This window comes from Theropithecus gelada, chromosome 7b, assembly GCF_003255815.1.
Source record: "Theropithecus gelada isolate Dixy chromosome 7b, Tgel_1.0, whole genome shotgun sequence".
Lineage (NCBI taxonomy): Eukaryota > Metazoa > Chordata > Mammalia > Primates > Cercopithecidae > Theropithecus > Theropithecus gelada.
The window spans coordinates 46,365,528-46,389,372 of NC_037675.1; the positions used below are offsets into that span (position 1 = coordinate 46,365,528).

General features: G+C 36.6%; 1 protein-coding gene across 3 annotated transcripts in view; it reads right to left on the reverse strand.

Annotated features, from left to right (window-relative positions):
* KLHL28 (kelch like family member 28) overlaps window positions 1–23,845 on the reverse strand; it is a 39,054-nt gene that overhangs the window by 11,099 nt on the left and 4,110 nt on the right. For 2 of the 3 annotated variants that reach the window (XM_025393025.1, XM_025393024.1), the window contains exon 2: window positions 10,493–11,391. In XM_025393025.1, the coding sequence (XP_025248810.1) occupies window positions 10,493–11,391 (899 nt within the window). Of the gene's footprint in view, window positions 1–10,492; window positions 11,392–19,040; window positions 19,128–23,845 lie in introns of all 3 variants that reach the window. The other variant, XM_025393026.1, reaches the window with a different exon arrangement.

The following is a 23,845-nucleotide window of genomic DNA, read 5'->3' on the forward strand; positions in this document are numbered from 1 at the left end:
TGGAAAACAATTTTACATTATCTAAAAAAGTTGAAGATACATGTGTCCTGACTCAGTAATTACATTCCTATGTATCTACTCTCCTGAATGTCTATTATAATTTTGCATCTAGACACATATACACAAATGTTCATAGAAGCACAACACAATCATCCACCAAAAGGAGAATGGTTAAAGTGTACTTATGTGTCCTGTCTGAGGAACTCTACTGATGAGAAAGGCATGCATACATATATGTCCAAGAGTGTTTACTGCAGTATTATTTGTAACAGCTCCAAAGTGGAAACAATCCAAATGTTCATCCACTATAGAGTGGATAAATTGTGCCATATCATACAAGAGAATACTATATGGCAACGAAAGGAACAAACTATAGCTACATGTCTCTCGGGGAATCTTATACACATAATGTTGAGACAAAAAAGTCAAATTTAAAAGGATATTAACTAAGTTCAAAAACAGGTAAAACAAATCTCTGGATTAGGAATGAGGATAGTGGTCACCTTTGGAGAGGACAAGAAGGGAGCTCAAGGGTGGCTTTTGAGTGTTGCTCATACTGTTTCTTGAACTGGTTTGTAATGTTTACTTTGTGGTAATTCACTGAGCTTACATTTGGGATTTGTACATTTTTCTATGTGCGTGTAACACTTTAATACTTAAAATTAAATTTTTTATTGTAGAAAGATGAAGTATATTATGCTTATACACTATATAACATATAAATTAAGTGAACCATTTCCTCATGCAATGTCACAGATGAATTTCACAAACATTGTTCAGTTAAAAAAATCTGTGAATAATATATATTACTGCACTTATATTAAAATGTGTAAAACATAACAATATATTAGGGCACATTTAATATGTGGCAAAATTATAATGAAAAACAAGGAAACAGTTCATAAAAATTTAGGACAGTGGATACTTGTGGAGGGAGATGGTAGCAAGGAGGGGCACAGGGGGACTTCAGAAGTATTGTTAATAGTCTGTGAAGCTGGTTGATAGGTACTCGAGTATTTATTCTTGATACCCTGCACCCATATACTATATAATCTTTTGCATATACATATATATCTTTACTCCCCCCAAAACCTGGGAAAAAGTAGCTAATGTCCCCAAACTCAATAATGTAACAGCATAAAAAAGTCCTCCATCCAGCATAATCGAGGTATATTCATTCACTCAATAGTTACTGAATTCCTATTTAAAGTCAGTTTTTGTTATAATTGTTTTAAAAATGTGAAATTAATGCAATGATATATGATGGAATACTTTGACCCTAACAAGGTTTAAAAGAGAATGGGAGATAAGGAAGTGAAAACAGGGGGTATAATTTTCCAATGATTTTTTACTATAATGAGTAAAATAAATATGAGCAGGTAGCTATCAAGTGGGGCAGAGAAAGACCATGGGGACCCGAGGGGATTAATTTAACCTGGAAGCTTAAACCAAAATGTGTTTGCATGCTGACAGTACTGATATATATAGCACAGAGGGAGAAGGTAATGACATAGGAGAGAGATAGGATAAGTGGAAAAGCAAAGTCTTTGTGTAATGGAGAGTGAATGGAATCTAGTGAATAAGTAGAGAGGTGGAGGGGTTGGTCTTAGAAACAACTTGGCAGATCTGGTGTTGGGAAGATAGGCTAGTTCTCTTCTGGTTGCTTCCAACTTTTCAGTAGAATAAGAGGTAAAGGGAAGGGGTTTTGGATGTTTTTAAGAGAGCAGAAGGTGTGAGACATGAGGGAGTCAAAGAATAAACTGATTAAGGAAATGCAGAGCATTACTGGGGAGTGCTGAAGGCCCCATGTGAGATAAGTTAAAATGGGTATGTAGGTTTCTCTAGTTATATTCTGCTGCTCAGATGCAGCCATGGCATAAGAGGACAATTGAATTTAACTAGATGAGTATGACGGAGGAACAGAAAGGCAAAGGGGCCATGGCATATTTAAAGGAATGATGACTGTGATGTTCCTCGAATCTAAGCTGGGTAAGCTGGGAAGATAAGAACATGTGGTAGTTAAAGAGCAATCAGTTCTAACCGATTATGAGGCCAATGGATGAAGAATCCTGAAAGGGACAAAGACTCACTGGAGGGTGTGTACTGAAAGAAAGAAACTGGCAAGAAAAAACCACTGTCAAAGAGTGGAATGTGTGAACCAAGATTTTTGAATGTGTTGAAGTCACTGGTAATGACAAAGGCTGGCATCTGAAGTAGGAACAGTCTAGGACTGAGCCCTTAACCTGTGGGATATGGCTAACTCTTAAGACTTAGTGTCAGAATTGAATTTTTTTTTTTTTTTTTGAGACGGAGTCTTGCTCTGTCGCCCAGGCTGGAGTGCAGTGGCGCGATCTCAGCTCACCACAACCTCCGCCTCCTAGGTTCAAGTAATTCTCCTGCCTCAGCCTCCTGAGTAGCTGGGATTACAGGTGTGCACCACCATGCTTGGCTAATTTTTTTTTTTTTTTAATTTTTAGTACACACAGGGTTTCACCATATTGGCCAGGCCAGTCTTGAACTCCTGAACTTGTGATCTGCCTGCCTAGGCCTCCCAAAATGCTGGGATTACAATCACGATCCACTGTGCCCGGCCCAGAATTAAACTTAAATACCTAGTTGATGTCAGAGAATTGGAAAACTGGTTGGTATGAGAGTAAGACTTCTCAGTGATAGTAAGACTAAAGGTTATGATGATGGATTATCTAGAAGTTATGGATTTCTGGAGATGATTTAGCTAAATATATACAACATATAATGTCATTAGTCCTTATGGTCTTTTGACAGTATCTTAGTTCATTTTCTACTGATATAACAGAATACTACAGACTGGGTAATTTATAAAGTACAAGAGTTTATTTGGCTCAAGGTACTGGAGTCTGGGAAGTCCAAGAATATGGTGCTAGATTCTGGGAAGGGTCATCTCATGGTGGAAGACATCACATGGATAGCTAGCAAGCCTGTGCACAAGACAGAGAAAATGGCAGCCGGACTTATCCTTTTATCAAGAGCCCACTCCCGCAATAACTCACTCCCACAATAATGATATTAACCCCTTCAAGAGGGCAGAGCCTTCAGGGTCTAGTCACCTATTAAAGGCCCCACCTCCTAATACTGTTCAATGGCAATTAAGTTTCCAACATATGAACTTTTGGAGAACACTTTCAAATCATAGAATTTTGCCCCTGGCCTTCAAAATTCGTGTCCTTCTCCCATACAAAATATATTCATTCCATTCCAATAGCCCCAAAAGTCAACTCATTCCGGCATCAACTCAAAAGTCCAAAGTCCAGAGTCTATCTAAATCATATATGAGCCAGAGTCAAGGCATGATACATCCTCAGGCAAATTACCTTCCTGCTGTGAGCCTGTGAAATCAAAACAAGTTATTTACTTCCAAAACACAAGTTGAGAAAGGCATAGGATAGATATTCTCCTTCCAAAAGGGAGAAATAGGAAACACAAAGAGTAAGAGGCCCCAAGTAAATCCAAAACCCAACAAGGAAAACATTAAGTCTTTATTTTTTTGAGACGGAGTCTCGCTCTGTCGCCCAGGCTGGAGTGTAGTGGCGCGATCTCGGCTCACTGCAAGCTCCGCCTCCCGGGTTCACGCCATTCTCCCGCCTCAGCCTCCCGAGTAGCTGGGACTACAGGCGCCCGCCACCACGCCCGGTTAATTTTTTGTATTTTTAGTAGAGGCGGGGTTTCACCATGTTAACCAGGATGGTCTCTATCTCCTGACCTCGTGATCCGCCCGCCTTGTCCCCACAAAGTGCTGGGATTACAGGGGTGAGCCACCGTGCCCGGCCGAAAACATTAAGTCTTAAAGCTGGTGAATAATCTCCTTCGACTCCACGTCCTACTTTCTGGATACACTGGGGCAGGAGTTGGGCCCCCAAGACCTCTGGCAGCCCTGCCCCCATGACTTTGCTGGTCTTAGCCCATGCAGGTCTCACAGGTTGGAATCTTGTGCCTACAGTTCTGACAGGCTGACGCTGCACGCTACTTGCACTACAGTTCTGTGGATTTGGGGGATGGCCCCATTCCCATGACTCCCCTAGCCATTGCCCTAGTGAGGGTGCTCTGTAGTGCTTCTGCCTCAAGACAAGTTTCTGCTTGCCCCCTGTGCTAGCTGCAACACTCTTACAGTAGCCATGCCCCCGTAACTCTTGTAGTTTGCAAGCCTGTAGACTCAAAATCACATGACCGACACCAAAGCTTACTACTTGTGCCTTCTAGAGTAGCAGCCTGAGCCACATCTGGGCCTATTTGAGCCACAGCTGGGGCAGCTACACTAGAATGTGGAGAGCAGACTCCCAAGGTGGCCATGGGCAGTGAGCACGTGGAGGGTGTCCCAGGCTGATCCCCCAAAACCGTTCTGCTCTCGTAGTGTTCTGAGACTACTATGGGAGGCACAGCCTTGAAGATCTTAAAATGCCTTCAGGCCTTCTCCCATTGTCTTGACTAGCACTTGGCTGCCTTGTAACCAGTCATCTCTTCAGCACACATCCCTGGTTTACTCTCCTAAAAGATACCTTTTCACTTTTTATATGGTCAAGCTGCTAATTTTCCAAGTCTTTCTGTTCCGCTTACCATTTAATTATAAATTCCATTTTTAAATCATTCCTTCCCTCTTGCACCTTACTATATGCAGTTAAAAGCAGTCACAAAGCAGTCTGAATGTTCATCGCTCTGAAGTTCTGCATTCCATAAAGTCCTAGGACAATGATGTAATTCAGCAAAGGTCTTTGCTAATGTATAATAAGGATGGCCTTTACTCTCAGTTTCTGTTTGAGACCTCATCAGAATAGCTTTACTGTGCACATTTCTATCAACATTCTGATCATGTCCACTTATCTCTAAAAAGTTCCAGAATTTCCCTATGGCTCTCTTCTTCTGAGCCCTCACCAGAATCACCCTTAACATTCTATTCACAGCAATCTAGGCTTCTTCTGGACTCCTACTTAAAATTCTTCCAACCTCTACCCATTAACCAGTTCCAAAGCCACTTCCATATTTTCAGATATTTGTTGTAACAATGGCCCCACTTTTTTGTGCCAGTTTTCTGCCTTGGTCCATTTTCTGCTGCTATAACAAAATACCGGATAATTTATAAAGAACAGAAGTTTATTTGGCTTTCAGTTTTGGGGGCTGTAAAGTCCAAGAGCATGATGCCTGCATCTGGGAAGGGTCATCTCATGATAGAAGACATCACATGAAGTGCAAGCGAGTATGTATGTTAGATAAAGAGAAAATGGAAGTAGGACTTACCTTCTTGTCAGGAGCCCAATCCTAAGATAACTAACCTACTCCCACAATAACAGCATTAATCACTTCATGAGAGCAGAGCCCTTATGGCCTAATAACCTTTTAAAGGCCCCATTTCTTAATATTGTTAAAACAGCAATTAAGTTTTCAAAACATGAATTTTGGAGGGACACATTTAAACTATAGCAGAGGGCAAATAATAATCAGTTCTAATAAGAGTTTCATTCTTGACTTAGACCTGTGGTTTATAGTGTTGAGATGAGTGATGTGGCTGAATGTCCATGAACATTTAACATATTTGCACAACTATTCAAAAAATGCTTTCAATGTATTGCCATCCTTATGACTCCTTATGTGTAAGTAGAAACAATACAGTTTTCAGAGCTTCCTCAATTTTCTTTTCTTTTCTTTTTTTTTTTTTTTGGAGACGGAGTCTTGCTCTGTCACCCAGGCTGCAGTGCAGTGGCGCAATCTCAGCTCACTGCAGAGCTTCCCCATTTTTCTTAAGCTACCTACCCAATCTCCACTTTCTTCTCTTGCAGGCCTCCTTTCTTAATTAAAGAAAACTAAAACCACTGGACAAGTGCTGTTTTAAACCCTTGCTTTCACCCCTCCCCCGGTCAGTAAACCTCAATTGTCTTGAGGCATAGTCTCTCTCTCTCCTATTCACAACTTTCTGTCCTTACTTTTGATAGCAATCTCTTCTATTTCCTCTAAGATCTTGCTCCATCAACAAGCATTCATCTATCTTATATCTTTACCCTATCCCTCTTTACTCATCTAATTATAAAAATACTTGGAAGCCTGAGGTGGGTAGATCACAAGGTCTGGAGTTCAAGACCAGCCTGACCAACATGATGAAACCTTGTTTCTACTAAAAATACAAAAATTAGCCAGGCGTGGTGGCATGTGCCTGTAATCCCAGGTACTCAGGAGGCTGAGGCAGGAGAACTGCTCGAACTCAGGAGGCGGAGGTTGCAGTGAGTTGAGATCATGCCATTGCACTCCAGCCTGGGCAACAGAGGGAGACACCTGGGCGACAGAGCAAGCCGCTGTCTCCAAACAAATAAACAAACAAAAAAACCTTGTGTCTCTCTCTTCAAGAACAAAATAAAACCAAACAAAACTTCCCCTGATGCTATCAGTTACTGCCTTAACTCTCTCCTTCCTGTCTCTAGCAAGATTCTTAAAAGTCTTCATTCAGTTTATTTCCTTAGTTTGTATTCGCTTCTCAGCCCATTGTAATGTATCTACAGCATTTCTACAACTCTGCTTGAAATTACCCACCAAGGCCGGGCACAGTGGCTCACGCCTGTAATCCCAGCACTCTGGAAAGTCAAGGCGGGTGGATTACCTGAGGTCAGGGGTTCGAGACCAGCCTCAACATGGAGAAACCTCGTCTCTGCTAAAAATACAAAATTAGCCGGGCATGGTGGTTCATGCCTGTAATCCCAGCTACTTGGGAGGCTGAGGCAAGAGAATTGCTTGAACCTGGGAGGCAGAGGTTGCAGTGAGCTGAGATCACGCCACTGCACTCCAGCCTGGGCAACGAGAGTGAAACTCTGTCTCAGAAAAAAAAAAAAAAAAAAGAAATTACCCACCAAAAATCATTATGTTCTCCATAATGCCAAGTTTAAAAGCCACCTTTCCATTTTTTATCTTTCTGGATCTTTCCAGTGCATTTTAAATAGCTGATCACATTCCTTCCTTCTTGACACACAAATTCCTTGGTTTTTATGACACTATTCACTTGGTTCTCCTACCGCTAAAAATGTTCCCCAGATTTTCATTCACAATCAATCCTTTTTCCTCTCTATATTTTCTCACCAGGCAAAAGGAGGAACATCTAACTGTCAATAACTCCATCAAAGACTTCATAGTTTTAATTCATACTTCTAAACTATACTATATGCTGATGACTTTCAAATTTGCAGCCCTGAACTCTTCTTTGAGCTGAGCTACCACAGATTATCCTTTACCTGGATATTTCATGGGCACTTCAAACTCAGTGTCCAAAACTTTTCCCCTGAAAGTGGCTTCTCCTCCCATATTCTTTCTCTCTCTCTGCATATATGAACCACCCATGTAATCATCTAATCAAAAGAACTCATTCATCTTGGATTCCTCCCTCTTCCTCATCATGCCTCTCTCATATCCATTCAAACACCAAATCCTGTCAATTTACTCTCTTAAAACATTTTTAAAAATGAATGCCCCATTCTCTACCTTCACTACTTCTACCCTAATTTAGGATCTCATCATCTCTTGCCTATATTAGATAAGAGGTTCTACAATAACATCTTATTTAATCAATCTGATATTAATCCTGGCCTCTCAATTTTTCCCGTAATACAGCCAGAATGATCTAATATACAAATATGATAATTTCACTAACCTCCTTAGAATGGTTTTGCAACCCATATAAAAGTCTTTTTTTTTTTTTTTTAAATCATGGCATACAATACCTTCTTTGACTTGGTTCAAACACCACTGCTTGACACTTCTTGGTTAGAACCCTCTACTTCTGAATACCAATCAGCTTTTAGTTTCCTGAATATCCCATAATGTATCGTGCCATTGTGTCTTTGTATATTCCCTGTGATCTTTCTTCTTTCTCTGCTTGATTCTTGCTTAGCATTCAACACTCAACTTGTACATGAAATTCTCTACAATTTCTCTTCCCTAAATCCCCAGATGGGATAAATGGCTGTCTTTAATGTTTCTATAAAATTATCTTGATCATTGCATAAACATTATGTATTATTTTCTATATGTCTCCTTTACTAAATTATGAACTTGTTGAAGGTCAATTATCTAGCAGTGTATCTGATGCACAGGTGTTTAATATCTTTTGTAGAGTTAAACCAAATGATCATTCAGGTTGGTTTTAATTTTTCCAGAGTTATAATAATGCTGCAATAATCAGTTCTGTGCAAATAATACTTTTAATTTTAAAAATTTTATTATGATAAATTCTATGATAAAAGATTACTGTGTCTAAAGATATGAACAGGTCTTATTATTCTTCAATAATTTGTTATTTTTAACAGTTGAGAAAATAAGAGGCAACTGCTCAAAAATTTTTACACTATAGGCCAGGTGCGGTGGCTTACGCCTGTAATCCCAGTACTTTGGGAGGCCAAGGCGGGCAGATCATGAGGTCAGGAGATCGAGACCATCCTGGCTAACACAGTGAAACCCCGTCTCTACTAAAAATACAAAAAATTATCTGGGTGTGGTGGCAGGCGCCTGTAGTCCCAGCTGCTCTGGAGGCTGAAGCAGCGGAATGGCCTGAACCTGGGAGGCAGAGCTTGCAGTGAGCCAAGATTGTGCCACTGCACTCCAGCCCGAGTGACAGAGGGAGACTCCATCTCAAAAAAAAAATTTTTTTTACACTATAAATACATATTTGGAAATTTTTGTCATAATATTTACTAATATAATTTACTTTATGCCAGTAACCAGTGAGTTTCAGAATAAGAGTTAAACAATCAATTCGTGTAGCTAACATCACTAATGTTCTATGTGTAGCCCAGTCTCAACATTACTAGTTTTAGATTACAGTCAAAATGTATTATGAGGCTGGGTGCAGTGGCTCTTGCCTGTAATCCCAGCATTCTGGGAGGCCGAGACGAGTGGATCACCTGAGGTAAGGAGTTCGAGACCAGCCTGACCAACACGGTGAAACTCTGTTTCTACTGAAAATACAAAATTAGCGGGGCATGGTGGCACATGCCTGTAATCCCAGCTACTTGGGAGGCTGAGGCAGGAAAATCACTTGAACCTGGGAGGCGGAGGTTGCAGTGAGCTGATATTGCACCACTGCACTCCAGCCTGGACTACAACAGCCAAACTCTGTCTCAAAAAATAAAAAATAAAAAATAAAATAAATAAATAAATAAATAAATAAAATGTATTATCAGACTTTTTTTTTTTTTTCAAGACAGGGTCTCATTCTGTCACCCAGGTTAGTGTGCAATGGTGCATTCATAGCTCACTGCAACTTCAAACTCCTGGGCCTAAGCAATCCTCCCGTCTCAGCCTCTTGAGTGACTGGGACTACAGGAGTACAACACAGTGCCCAGCTAATATTTTAAATTTTTTGTAGGGACAGGATCTCGTTATATTGCCAAGGCTTGTCTCAAACTCCTTCCTCAAGTGATCCTCCTGTATAGGCCTCCCAAAGTGCTGGGATTACAGGTATTGTGAGACTTTTTTAAAGATGCAGAATTTATCAGTTGCCATTGATGAAACATCAACTTTCCTAATACTAGAAAGGGAAAAGCAATCTACCAAATTTTTGAAAATGGTCAGAAATCCACAGTATTAAAAAATAATACATTAAACACAAAAGTTTTCATGAAGCCATCCTATCTATGAAAAAGCAAAAATAACTTCAAGCTATATTTTCAATGTATAAAAGTTACTAGTATAATGCACCAAATTAAGGCAAACTATCACCATGGGCCAAATTTAGCCCACTAGCTATTTTTATAAATAAAGTTTTATTAGAACATATCCATGTTCATTCATTTATGTATTATCTATGGCTGCTCTCACACTACAATGGCAGAGTTAAGCAGATGCCACAAAGATTACATGGCTCACAAAGTCTAAAATATTTACTGTTTGGTCCTTTATAGAAAAAGTCTGACAATTCCTAATCTAAGTTATCGGGGGGGGGAAAAAACATACTTCTTAATGCTGTCTTTTAAAAATACTTACACTGAAGAAAACAAATTGCACTCAAAGTACATAATTTATATCAGTATCCTGTTTTTTCTCATTTCTTTGGTAGCACTTCTAATGAACTGTTTTCATTCAAACCCATTCCTGTCACCAGTTCCCTCACCACAGGTTCCTAGTTCTCTTCTTTGGTATCTTCTGATATAATTGACAATAATAATAAGTCTCTTCTGATGTGGTCTGACTCAAAGATGTAAATGGTTCCAGGAAAAAAAAAAAAAAAGACATAAAATGGAATAAAAGTTTGTGAGTAACCAGGTGGACAAAGTGTGCACTTGGGGAGGTGGTTAATAATTGAGAGTATCGTAGAGAATGAATGACAATAAAAACAATCACGTAAGTATTTTAGGAAGAAGAAAAAAAAAACTAAAAAGAAGGAAAGAAAAGTAAAAACGAAAATCAAACTATTTTTAAACTATAGAAAATTTGCACATTTAAAAAGCATAAAAGCACCATTCATTTAGGAAAGCCTTCTATTTACCTATCCAAACAGGCAAAGAGTCCAGATTTCCCTCCTACTGCACAAAGTACTTTGGGAGCACAGCGAGGTCGTGTCATCAAGACTGTCTGATGAGAGAGTCTATGTTCAGGCATAAAGTGGTACTTTAGGGCTTCATTCAAAAGATGTTTACAAGTACGATCATCACGAATAAGATGATTTGCTTCATATAGTCTAGTGAGAAACTTAACGCTCAACAATGGTAATCGTACACTATTTAGTAACTGTGCTAAGTATTTCTGGCGTTCTTGTACATCATACTTGATCCAAGACTCTAATGCATAAAAAACAGTCTCTTCGGTAGCTACATTCAAACAGTCATTGGAAACAATTTCATCCAAGTCAGCATGTGTAAGCTCAAAAAACTCTTCAGTCTGGCAAACAGCTTCAAAATTCTGGCATATGTATTTAGTGGCTGCCAAATAAAGGTCATGGCAACCATACGTTTCTGCAAAACGAGAAATTCCAATACAATTACCAGGATCAAGTTGGCTTTCAAGAAATGCACAACATTCTTTCAGGACAAGTTTTATCTGGAGTAGGTTTGCTGCCGGCAGAAGAGATTCAACTGTGTCCTGAGAAATAAAAACAGTCCCTGTATAGGCATACTCCACAATGGCCTGGAGAGCAGTTTCATCAATGCATTGAAACTCAACCTCACTGTTCTCTTTTTCAGAAAGGTTTCCAGTGAACATAGCTTTGAAATACGGGCTGACGCTGGCAAGTACCACTTTGTGAGCATGGATTTTAACATCACCTACTCGAAGAATGATGTCACAGAGTTCGTGATGTTGGCGAAGAAGATTCAAGCCCTGCAGAAGTTGTTCAGAATGCAAGTGGGTTAAGTTAGCAAGCATGTAGGTCGGGGATGTGTGGTCCATCTACAGAAAAATAAAAAAGCATAGACAGTTATTTCAAAGTAATCTTGTCAATAACACTGCTTTTCAAATAGTACAGAATAATCAGATTTGTAATTTATTTGCCTGTTCCTTGGTTTTTAAATACTTCATAGTAAATACTAGAACTAGAGGCTTTCAGAGTTAGAAGGGATTTAACAATCATATAATTCAACCTATTTATTATAGATATTAGGAAATGGAAGCCCAAAAGGTTACATGAGATGCCCCAAACCATAAAAATCTCTGACAATGGACTTTTGGATCAAAACTCTACCAACTTTTTCATTTTGTTTCCCTTGCATTAAATTCAAGTCTGAGCTATCACTGAAATAAAATGAAAATATGAGGGGAAAAAATTGCTTAAAGTAAAATTATATGTAGAACAAACAACACTATTTGCCAACCAACAGATGCTTTAATTGGACAGAAATTTCATGTTAACACACTTTACCCAAAATTCCAATAATTGCTTTGATAGAGGGTGCTGAATTTAATGAAGGTACCATTACTACCAATTAAATTAATTAATTATGAACAGAATACAAAGTTCCATAATGAGGGCAATAAGGCTCACTTACTGATCTATATATACCATACCCACTCAACTTTTTTTTTTTTTTTTTTGACGAAATCTCACTCTATCGCCCAGGCTGGAGTCCAGGGGCATGATCTTGGCTTACTGCAACCCCCGCCTCCCAGGTTCAAGCAATTCTCCTGCCTCAGCCTCCCAAGTGGCTGGGATTACAGGCACCTGCTAACACGCCTGGCTAATTTTTATATTTTTAGTAGAGACGAGGTTTCACCATGTTGGCTAGGCTGGTCTCAAACTCCCAACCTCAAGTGATCCACCTGCCTCAGCTTCTCAAAGTGCTGGGATTACAGGTATGAGCCACCGCACCTGGCCTCAACTCTTGATCATTAATTCAGATCATGCCCACTCAATCTACTTGCCACTTTGTGCTTCTGGAAGATGAAAAAGAATAAAAATAGCAGGGAAGAAAAAAGATGAGAAAGAAAAGAAAGTGGAGAGACAATAAAGACTATGGTAGGCAGAATAATGGCTCCCCAAATGACATTCACATCCCTATCCCTGGAACCTGTAAATATTACTTTATATGGCAAAAAGGGACTCTGGAAAGGATTAAAAATTTTGAGATGGGGAGATGATCCTGGATTATCTAAGTAGGTCCAAAATGCAATCAACATGTACCTTTTAAGAAGGCAGAAGGAGACGTGACACAGACAGAAGAGGAGGTCATGTGACTAAAGAGGCAGAGACTGGAGTGCTGCAGTCACAAACCAAGGACTGCTGGCAGTCACCAGAAGCAAGAAGAGGCAAGAACAGATTCTCCCGTAGAGCTTCTGGGAGGAGCATGGTCCTGCCACCTTAATTTTAGCCCACTGACACTAATTTCAGACTTCTGGCATCCAAAACTGTGAGAGAATACATTTCTTTTGTTTTAAGCAACTGAGTTTGTGTAATTTGTTACAGCAACCTTAAGAATTAATACATGAATATTTCAGAATGGACTGTAGCAGTTGCTTTGATGAGACAAAAGGAATACAGGACACGTACATAATATAAGCTGTTTTCTTCCTGTCTCATTCACATTTCAATCACAAGTTATGGCAACAACAAAAAAGTACATTTGGTTTCCATCTTAAAACCATCAATTCCATCAATTTAAACATTTTGAACACTATTGAGAGAGTAAAGAACTTCATTCTTGTACATTTTTAAGTGGAAAAAATCCAACTCTTGAAGTTTTTATCTTCATCAAGTACGTAGTTGTTTCATACTTATTTCACACTGAATTTTAAGTCAGTTAATATGGCCACTTTACAGCTGATAACAGCCTCTACTGCTGATCTCTGCAAATAATCTCACACCTATCTGCCAGAAAAATTCTCAAATGTTATTGCAGTCATGGTATAAACAAGTCCCAAGAAGCTTCTGGGTCTTCCAGTAGGTACTCTTTTTCCAGAACATAATACATACTAGTAAGAAGATGGCAATCAGGAGGCATAAGTTTAGATCTGTACACCTTCTGTTAGTTACTCCAGTGTTCACGTTTTTAAACTATGTAACTTCTTTTAGCCTCAGTTTTATGAAAAAGTTAAAATCTAGACTTAAAAGTGAAGAATGAATAACAGGAAAGGCAAGTTGATAGAAAAAATAGGTAATGGGGTTAAGAAAGCAGTCCTTGTTAACTTTACCTTCTCAATCTTTGTTTTCCTTATTTGCAGAATGAGATCATAACAATACCTGTACTTTATTATTCAGGTATTAATGTAGCTGAGGTTTTTGAGGATCAAATCAGACAATGTACATAAAAACATGATAAACTATAAGAATAAGTGATATTGTACTACAGTAGTACTATGGTAGTAGTGAGGCAATAGAGATAAAACAAGATCAGTGAAGAACACAGACTTTGGAAATATAAGGTAATGAGTTTTAGTCCCATCTGGATCTTGAATTGTATTATTAGGGGGAATAACAGGTACCAGCCTTTCTTAATCTAAGTACTAATTGTTTGATTCATAAAATATGAATGCCCCACTTATCTCAGAAGTTTAACTGAAAGTGATTCTCTAAATTATAAAGTTCTACACAATATACAGCTTGAGGTGTTAAGAATATAGTATTTACGCCTCACTGTACTAAACTGCCGCTTCCCAATATCCCCACTTTCACTAATTCCCATTCTTTCCCACGATGACCTTTTACTCTTATGATGCTCATGTAATGACTATAACTCTATATAAAACTTGCTATCTCCCAAATATTTTCTTACCACACGTTAGATTTTGTCTATAACCTTTCTCCTCTCATCTTCCTTTCCTCCAATTCAAATTCTCAAAACTGAAGATCAAAAATTAACTTTACCTGGATGTCTATAAGCATTTATTTACTATATTCCTTTTATTTACTAATTTACTATATTCCATTTATTTACTAATTCCTGCAATTAGTTCAATTATATGAGTTGCTCTGTAAAACATACTCCCTTCAACTCTCATTTTCTGATTTAACAAGGAGAATGGTAGACTAAAAAGTGAAGGATGAACAACAGAAAAGGAAAATGTATGAGAAAAATAAGAGAAGGGATTGAAAAAGGAGACCTAGTCACTTTGTAAATTCATCTCTCTCTCTCTCAGACTAAACAATTATGTTTCAAGATATTTAAAAGAGCCTGAAAATGAGATTCTTGAATCATTACCAATGCCACAGGACTGAAGACTATTTTCAAAAATAAGACAGTAAATTCTACAATATGGTAAGATTTCTGTTAATTTCACATAACATTCTAAAATAAATTATTAAAGATTTGACTTGTGAATACCAATAAGAAGATGGAGAGATCTTTAGGATTAGGACATATGAGCTAAAAATAGTAAGATATGTTACAGACTAGGTTTGTTTCTTTTTAAAAATGTATTTAGAAGACTTGTAGATCAGAAAAGTAAACTTGATATTTAACTAGATATTAGTAAATAATTTTATAATGCCCTTCATGATGTTTCAAAGAACAAAACTAAAAAATATATAAGCTAGTTCAGTTAGCTAAATTAGCAACTGGTGGAACAAATACCCCCCATTAAATATACTACTTAATGGAATGAGGCCTAGAGGGATGTTCCTAGTGGTATTCTATAAGGCCAAGATGAAGATGTTTAAGTCCTGAACTTTGAAGATGACCTGAAGCTGCAAAGGACAGCAAAAGCATTGACTAACACAGTAAGGATCCCGAAAGACCTGATATCTAATAACAAGAAATTTAAAAGGGATAAACGTAAAAATTCTATAGCGGATTCCAAACCAACCACCCAAAGTATAGAATAAGAGAGAAAAGACTCATCTGTAGGATGTGTTTAACAGGTTTAGGGATTTTAATTGCAGTACTATTTTAACACCATAAACTTATGTGGGTTTAAGCTGCATTAACAGAACTATAATAGACAGAAATACAGAGGAGAAATTTTTGCTTCGCTCTGCAAATGTCAGTCCATATCTGTAGTACAGATTTTGGGTATCATCCTTTGAAAGGGATCTAAACAAACTGTAACACCTGATGAAGAGAAGAAATTCAAATCAGGTCTTACAGGTAATGGAACTGAGATACTGAGTCTGGGAAAAAAGGAGGTCTGAGTCATCACACGAAAAACCAAGGAATGAAAGTTACTCAACAACAACAGGAATAACAATTATAATATAGGGTTGTTTTGAGGATTAAATGAGTTTATACATAAAAAGGGCTCAGAATAGTGCCTATCACTTAGTAGGCTCCTAATAAATATGACTTATTACTAGTAAATTTTTTGAGTTGTCCCTTGAGAGGTATTCAACCAAGTATCACAGAATTGTTGATTCTCAAATTAACGTTACAAATTATTGACTAGATTCATTTTTAATATAAGTAGGAATCACACAGTGATAGATCCTATATTGCTAACCTAATTTTTGTGTACCCAATTCAAAACTGGTAAATTACCATCAACATATGACATGCATGCATGACACAATATAGGTCTGTAAATACACATATTCATATATGTACACACACAACACATGAATATACACACACGCATATATTTGTATGATACACAGTATAGTTTTAAGAGACTGGGCTTTCGTACCAGGTTTCCCAGGTTACAGTACAATGGTATGTATTGTTTAACAGCTATGTGACCTTGGGAAACTCAGTCAAAAGTCTCAATTTTCCCACTTGTAAAAAAGCAGACAAAAGTGTATAAAAAGTAGTTGTAAATATGCCTTTCTATGTGCTGGTACATAAGCACTCAATAATTGGTAGATGCGATTTATTTTTATTATTCATCAACCTTAAAAAAGCTTGGTTATTGCCAACTATATCCATGAAACGCCTTTCCTTCCATGCATAACAAAAAAGAAAGGAAATTTGCTTACTGTCCAGGGAACAAATACCTACCAAAGCCAGGCCAAAGCCTCATTAATTCTATCAGTAAAGAGATATATAAGCCATTTTAAAATTTAGATGGCTTATTAGATTTAGATAGTTTATTACTTAGAGCGTGAACAGAAGATTAGCCGAAGAGTAAACTGCCTGGATCCTTGTCCTGCACATCAAAAATGGTAACACAAAAAAGGGGCTGGCCCAGTGTAAACTATGGCTAAGCAGTTTTCTATTCTGTAGCTCTATTCTAAGAGTGTGGGGTGGTGTCAAAAGTCTAATACCTAATCACAACCAGGGAAGTGAAGAGAAACTGTCTCATGACACACTTCTAGGGGAAATAGAGAGGTGAGTGGGAAATTGGGAGATGACCTCATAGCAGCTCCTTAGAGGCCTCTCACCCTCTCATATTCCAGGAGAATCACAAGGTGTGTCAAGCCACAGATAAGCTTCAGTCCTGAGGTCCAAGTCTTTGCCTATATAGATACATGCAAGGTGACCAGAGTACCATGACAAAGTTGTTCCCCTACACTTATGCCCCTAAAATACTTCTTTATCTCACTTTCCTAGATCTATGTTGTTAAAACCTTTGAAATATTTTCTGACCATTCCAACTAGTGAGTAAAACATTCTTTTCATTTGAATCAGCAATGGTTCATTTTACTTCATAATAATATAAATTATCAAAGTGTTTAAAATGGGCCAAAGAAAAGGCACTGATAAAGGTAATTTCATAAAAAAAAGCCTATGCATATGTTTATAATTATATTACATGCAAATGACATACTTTCATTCCTTGTAAGAAGTACTGAGAATAAAGTTTAATTTTAAAAATTATAGTTTTAATGCTTAATCGAAACAATGTCAACTAGTAACTTCAACAAGGCAAGATAAAAATAGGTAACAACTTAAAATGAATTACACTAGCAGTTTGCCATAACATAATTCTTTTACTTCGTTTTGTTTTTGTTTTTAAGACAAGGTCTCATTCCTGTTGCCTAGGCTGGGGTGCAGGGGCAAGATCTTAGTTTACTCACTGCAGCCTTGACCTCCTGGGCTCAGGTGACTGTCCCACTTCAGCCTCCCAAGTAGTTGGGACTACAGGCACACACCACCACGCCTGGCTAGTTTTTGCATTTTTTTGTAGAGAAGGAGTTTCACCATGTTGCCTGGGCTAGTCTTGAACTCCTGGACTCAAATGATCACCCATCCTGGCCTCTTAAAGTGCTGGGATTACAGCTGTGAGCCACTGAGCCTGGCCAAATTAATTCTTAAAATTTTTAATTTGGCCCCTTTCCTCTCTCAAAAAATAGGACTTCAGAAAAATGCGCAGAACTCTAACATTTTCAAATACAAAGTTTTTAAAACAGTGATTTTCAAAATATGATTCTTGTACCAAGAGCATTAGCAACATTTGGGAACGTGCTAGAAATGTAAATTCTTGAGCCCCATCACAGTTGTAAGCAATCAGAAACTACATAGATCATTGGGGTTGCAGGAAATGGACAAACTGTGTTTTAAGTCCTCCAGGTTATTCTTAGGCAAAAGTTCCAGAACCAGTTAAAATATTTATAGCTCAAGTTTAACAGCTTAAAAATTACTGAAAATTATTTCTAAGAAATATTTAAAATAAATTTTTTTTAGAGACAGGGTCTCACTATGTTGCCCAGGCTGGAGTGCAATGGATATTCAGAGGCATGATCATGGCGCAATACAACCTCAAACTCCTAGGCTCAAGTGATCCACCTGCCTCAGCCTCATCAGTAGCTGGGACTACACCACTGTGTTTGACTCAAAAACTATAATGCCTTCAAAATTATAAATGACAACTGTAACTATACTTGGTTCTCAGCTATCTACCCATAAATGGCTAAAAAACTAATTCAAAGAAGCAATACTTTCCAATCTTCAAAGCCCTACATTTGTCAAACAGTTTTACACTGGCAGTTTCATTTACCTCAGTAACCACTTTGCGTAAAAGGAAGTGTATGTACCATAAAAAACAGGAAAGAACAGTGAGTAAAAGTATTAATTTTAGAGTTGGAGACACTTGGATTTAAGTCTACATTTTGCTACTTAATAGCTGGGCTATTTGATACTTGGGCAAACTACTTATCCTTAGCTTAAACATTCTTATTTGTAAAATTTGTTGTGGATTAATAGGATTAAATGAGAAGTATGTAAGGAAAAACAGATCAATGGAGAGCAGAAAATATAAAAGTAGATCATTTGATATGCAGGTTTAGTATATGATAAAAGTGGCATCCCAGCAAGGGAAAATAGAAACGTTTAAATGTGTTGAGATAACAGAATGGCCATATGGAAACAGGTAAAACTAGATTTCTGCTACATACCTACACCAACAGGATAAATTCCAAATGAATCAGAGGTATACATATGAAAAATGTAATTATATAAATATTAGAATGAAATGGGGGTGAAAACATGTTGAAATTTAGTCCCCAATGCGGTAGTATTGAGAAGAAGGGGTTTTAAGAAGTGATTGGCAGAGTCCTTATGAATGGATTGATCTACTTACAGATTAACGAATTAATATGTTAGCAAATTAAAGGGGATTTATCATAGGAGTGGGACCAGAGGCTTTATAAAAAGAAGAGAGAGAGCTAAGCTAGCACACTCACAGCCCCCTCACCATGTGAGGCCCTGTGCTGCCTTGGGACTCTGCAGAGTTCCTACCAGCAAGAAGGCTCCCACCAGATGCAGCCCCGAGAAAGCTCGCACCAGATGTGGCCCCCTTGACCTTGGACTTCTCAGCCTCCATAACTGTAAGAAATAAATTCCTTATATTTATAAATTACCCAGTTTCAGATATTCTGTTACAAGTAACAGAAAACAAACTAAGACAACCTGAGATTAGGGAACAGTTTCCTAACTTTGAAACAAAATCCATAAGACATTGGTGAAAAAATAGGTAAAACTGACTACATTTTAAAAACTTATAATAAAGAAATCATAAGTAAAAATATAAATGAGACTGGGAAAAATATTTGTAGCATATATAAAATTTTTATCAGTAATTATAAAATATTTCTAAAACTCTCTAGCCCTATAGGAAAAATTGGTTAAAGAAATGAACAGATGTTTGTTAAAAACATAAATGGTTTTAACCATACAAAAATTGGTCAACTTCACTTAAAATCAAATACATTAATACATAGAGTTAACAATTTTCTCTTGACAGCATACTCTGTTGGTGAGGATGTGAGAAACAGGAAATCTCACTCATTGCTGTGGGAATAGAAAACGATACAAAACCTCTGGAGGTAAATCTGTCAAAATCTAGCAAAATTACATTTGGATTTATCCTTTGACCCAACAACCCTACTTCTAAGAATCTATCCAAAAATTACACTGGCAAAAATGTATAAAGACACATTCATAAGGCTAATAATAATTGCAGGTCTATTTATAAAAACAAAAGAATATACTCATGTTTCTTATTCCTCATATTTGAGAGACCAAAAGGCAACTGACAAAGAATTTTAAAACAACTCTCATGTCCAGCAACGAAAGAATGGTTGTGAAAACTATAGAGCATCCACACAGTGGAGTACTATACAGCAATGAAAAGGAACGGGGAATCTCTGTATGGAATACTCTGCAGTGATCTCCCTGATCTAAGCAAAGTATGTTTAGTGTGTCACCATTTATCTATGAAAGGGAAGATTACAAATATACATAATCATTTCTATTAAAAAATAGAAATAAAAAAAGAAAATTTCTAATAAAAAAAAGTACATACAATATGTACTTTTAAAAGTTACCTACAAGAGGAGGTATGGAATAAACTAGAGAAGGTAGAGATAGAAGGTAGACATCTTTGAATATACTCTGTTTTATAGATTTGATTGTGGAATCAGAAAAGTATTTTACATAATTATAAAGCACAATTAAATCTTAAAAACATGATCCATAAGAAATTTGAAAATACAAAGGAAGAAAATATGTACCTAGATAGTGGCCTTACCATACCATTCCAAATAACTTTAAAACAGTAATCTGATAGTCTTTATTGCAATATGCCCTAAAATATACATCTTACGCTGTTTTCAGTAATTGCATTGTTGATGAGGACACTGTTTATTTGTATTGTGACACTGTTAATGTGTGCATTGTGCTATAAAGCAAATGAGTAATGATATGATATTCTATCAACCCTAGGGTCACTGTGATCTAGGATTCTTGGTACGGGAAAAAGAAGATAAAGATATAACACTAAGATGTTAATTAAATGTATGTATATAAATAACAGTAAATATTCATAATACATAATTTCTATATAATTTATAATATATATGATGTATATTAATATTAAATATAACATATTATTATATAATATGTAAATGCAATATATTATTATATTAATATTATGATATATACATGTAATATATATTATAAATATATATTAATATAATATATAAATATATAATATATAAAATACATGTGAGCTATACATACATATTAAATCTATGTAATATTAAGGAAATATATGTAATATTTCAAAGAAATATATGTAATATATAATATATGTAATATAAGTATTATATTTATATTTATATAAATATAAATGAAATACATGTAATACTAAGGAAATATATGTAATATTATTTTAAGGAAAAAAATAAATTATATTTCCTAGCTCTGTCTATTGAAAAGGTCTAGAAACTGACCATCCCAGTAGCAAGGAACATTTCTAGCATTCAGATGTAGTCCTTAAATACCACTTCCCTCAAAGAGAACAGAACTCCTTGGGCAAATAGCTGATATTATGTCTGGGACAGAAGATGTCAAGACAAATTTGGAATCCAAATCCTAGGTGGTGTAATCCTAGCACTTTGGGAGGCTAAGGTGGGAGGATAGCTTGAGCCCAGGAGTTTGAGACCAGCCTGGGCAATACGGTAAAATTCCGTCTCTACAAAGAAAAAAACGAACAAAAAAATTAGTTGGGTGTGATGGCACACGCCTGTAGTCTCAGCTACTTGGGGGGCTGAGCTAGGAGAACTGCTTGTGCCCAGGAGGTCGAGGCTGCGGTGCACAGTGATCACACAACTGCACTCCAGCTTGGAAGACAGAGTGAGGCCCTGTCTCAAAATAAATAAATAAATAAATCCTAGGTAGCAAGAAAGCTATCAAATACTACAAGAGTAGTATAAAAAATATTCAGGGGCCAAACTGAATAGGCTTTCACTAGTCAAAGACAGGACAAACTGATCATCAATAATAACAACTGCAATTGATTAAAAGATATCAGATATTTTAAATGCATGAGTTAATAATGATACTTAAAAAAAAATCCTAGTGGTCACCACTGGAGGATGCTAATGTACCAACTCATTATCTGAAACCTAGTAAACAAAGAGAAAGAATCAAACATTTATTATGCCTTTCCTATGCTAACTGTACTACTGGGTTTTGAAATAGATGACTTTGTATGTTTTTGTTTTTTAAGAGATAGGGTCTAACTACCTTGTCCGGACTAGTCTCGACCTCCTGGTCTTAAGCGATCCTCCCACTTTGGCCTCCCAAAGTGCTGGGGTTACAGGCATGAGCCACTACACCTGGCCAAATTTCTCTTTTTAAAAGTATCCCTGTTAATAAATAAAGAAGGAATAATGGAATATTACCATTTTGCATCCTTAATAAATCTTGGGCATTGATTGTGAAGGGCTGTTTATATCACAAAAAGAGAGAGAGCTAGATAATTGGACCTTCTGATGGAAAAACATAACACCCATGAGTATTCTCACATCCCACCCCCAACACACACCAAAGTCAAGCCAATTAAACTACAGTCAATTCTTTAGCTCCAACTATTAATTTACACAAAATATAGAAAATAGAAAAATCATGTTAAACAATACCAGAAAGATGCAATTAGCAAAAACATACTATGAAAAATCTTGTAAAATAAACTAAATTCTTCATCAAATAAACTGCAAGAAATAAAGAGAATGCACCTATAAATTTAAAAGACATATCAATCAAATACAACCTGTGAACCATACACTTGTGTGTGCACCCACATGTTTAGAAAACAGCTGGAAATTTACACACTGACTGGATTTTAATATATTAATTAGTCACTGCTATTTTTTGTTGCTAAATAGTGGTATTGTGGTTGTGTTTTTAAGAGCTTTTTTCTTTTACAAATACATACTGAAATTGGTGTACAATGGTGTGATCATAGCTAACTGTAACCTTGAATTCCTGGGCTCAAGGGATTCTCCCTCCTCAGCCTCCTGAGTAGCTAGAACTACAAGTGCATGCTACCATGCCTGGTTAATATTTTTTATTTTTATTTTTTGTAGAGATGGGATCTCACTATGTTGTTCAGGCTGGTCTTGAACTTTTGGCCTCAAGCAATCCTCCTGCCTTGGCCTCCCAAAGAGCCGCGATTACAGGTGTGAGCCCCCATAATCAGCTGTATTGAAATATTTGTAGATGAAATAATATGTTGTTAGGATGTGCTGCAAAATAATAGGGGATGAAGGAATGGAAGGGGATATAGATGTCATCATGAGTTGATAACTATTGAAGATGCGTGATAGGTAAATAGATAGTCATCATATTATTCTGCTTTTACATGTTTTTGAAATTTTGCACAGTAAGAGAGTTTTTTCTTAAACAACAGAAACATAAGGCACTAAATTTTGAATAAGACTTACAGTTTTAGAATCCTAAGTTCAGAGAGATTAAATGAATTAGCAAGATACATAATTAGTAAAAAACGTTACTGGGACTAGAATGTTTTCTTAATCTTAGAACAATGCTCTCTACACATTACATTCAAAAAATTAAATGCCAAACAATGTCGAGCTGCTTAAAATATTTACTGAATCAATTTATAATTGTTATCACTTCTCATAAAATGAAATTATTCTACAAAAGAGCGTCTAGAATACCTTTGACTGTCATATGTACCAGTTAATGTTCTAAGCTTTTTACATGTATTAATTCCTTTCATCCTCAGAGCAACAATATAATAGGTACTGTTATTACTACTTTTTCTGTAAAATTTTCTTTATCTGTAAATATTATTCTTTATCTGTAAAATTTTCATCTACTTAGGTTTATCTTCCAAAGCCATTACATATTTCTGTCTTCAGTCAAAACTGTAATTTTAAAGAAAAATCCAACTTGTATTGCATATTAATTACTATGTATAAGTTAACAGAATTTCACATCTGTTGCAAACAGTTTTTCAGTGGACAGGAATTAATTATGTAACTTAGACGCCTGTCATAACATGGATTCAGAAATAACACATTTTACAGATAAAGAAATTTGAGGCACAGAGAAATTAAGTCCGAGGCAAGATTTAAACCTTGGGACTCTGTCTACATAATTCTTAAATATTCTATTACACTGACTCATTTATTAAATAAGTTCAGAATTTCTTAATTGTATTAAAATTTTAACTCAAACAAGAAATTAAAAATGTGCAGAACAGAAATACAAAGAGGATAGATCATTCACATAAA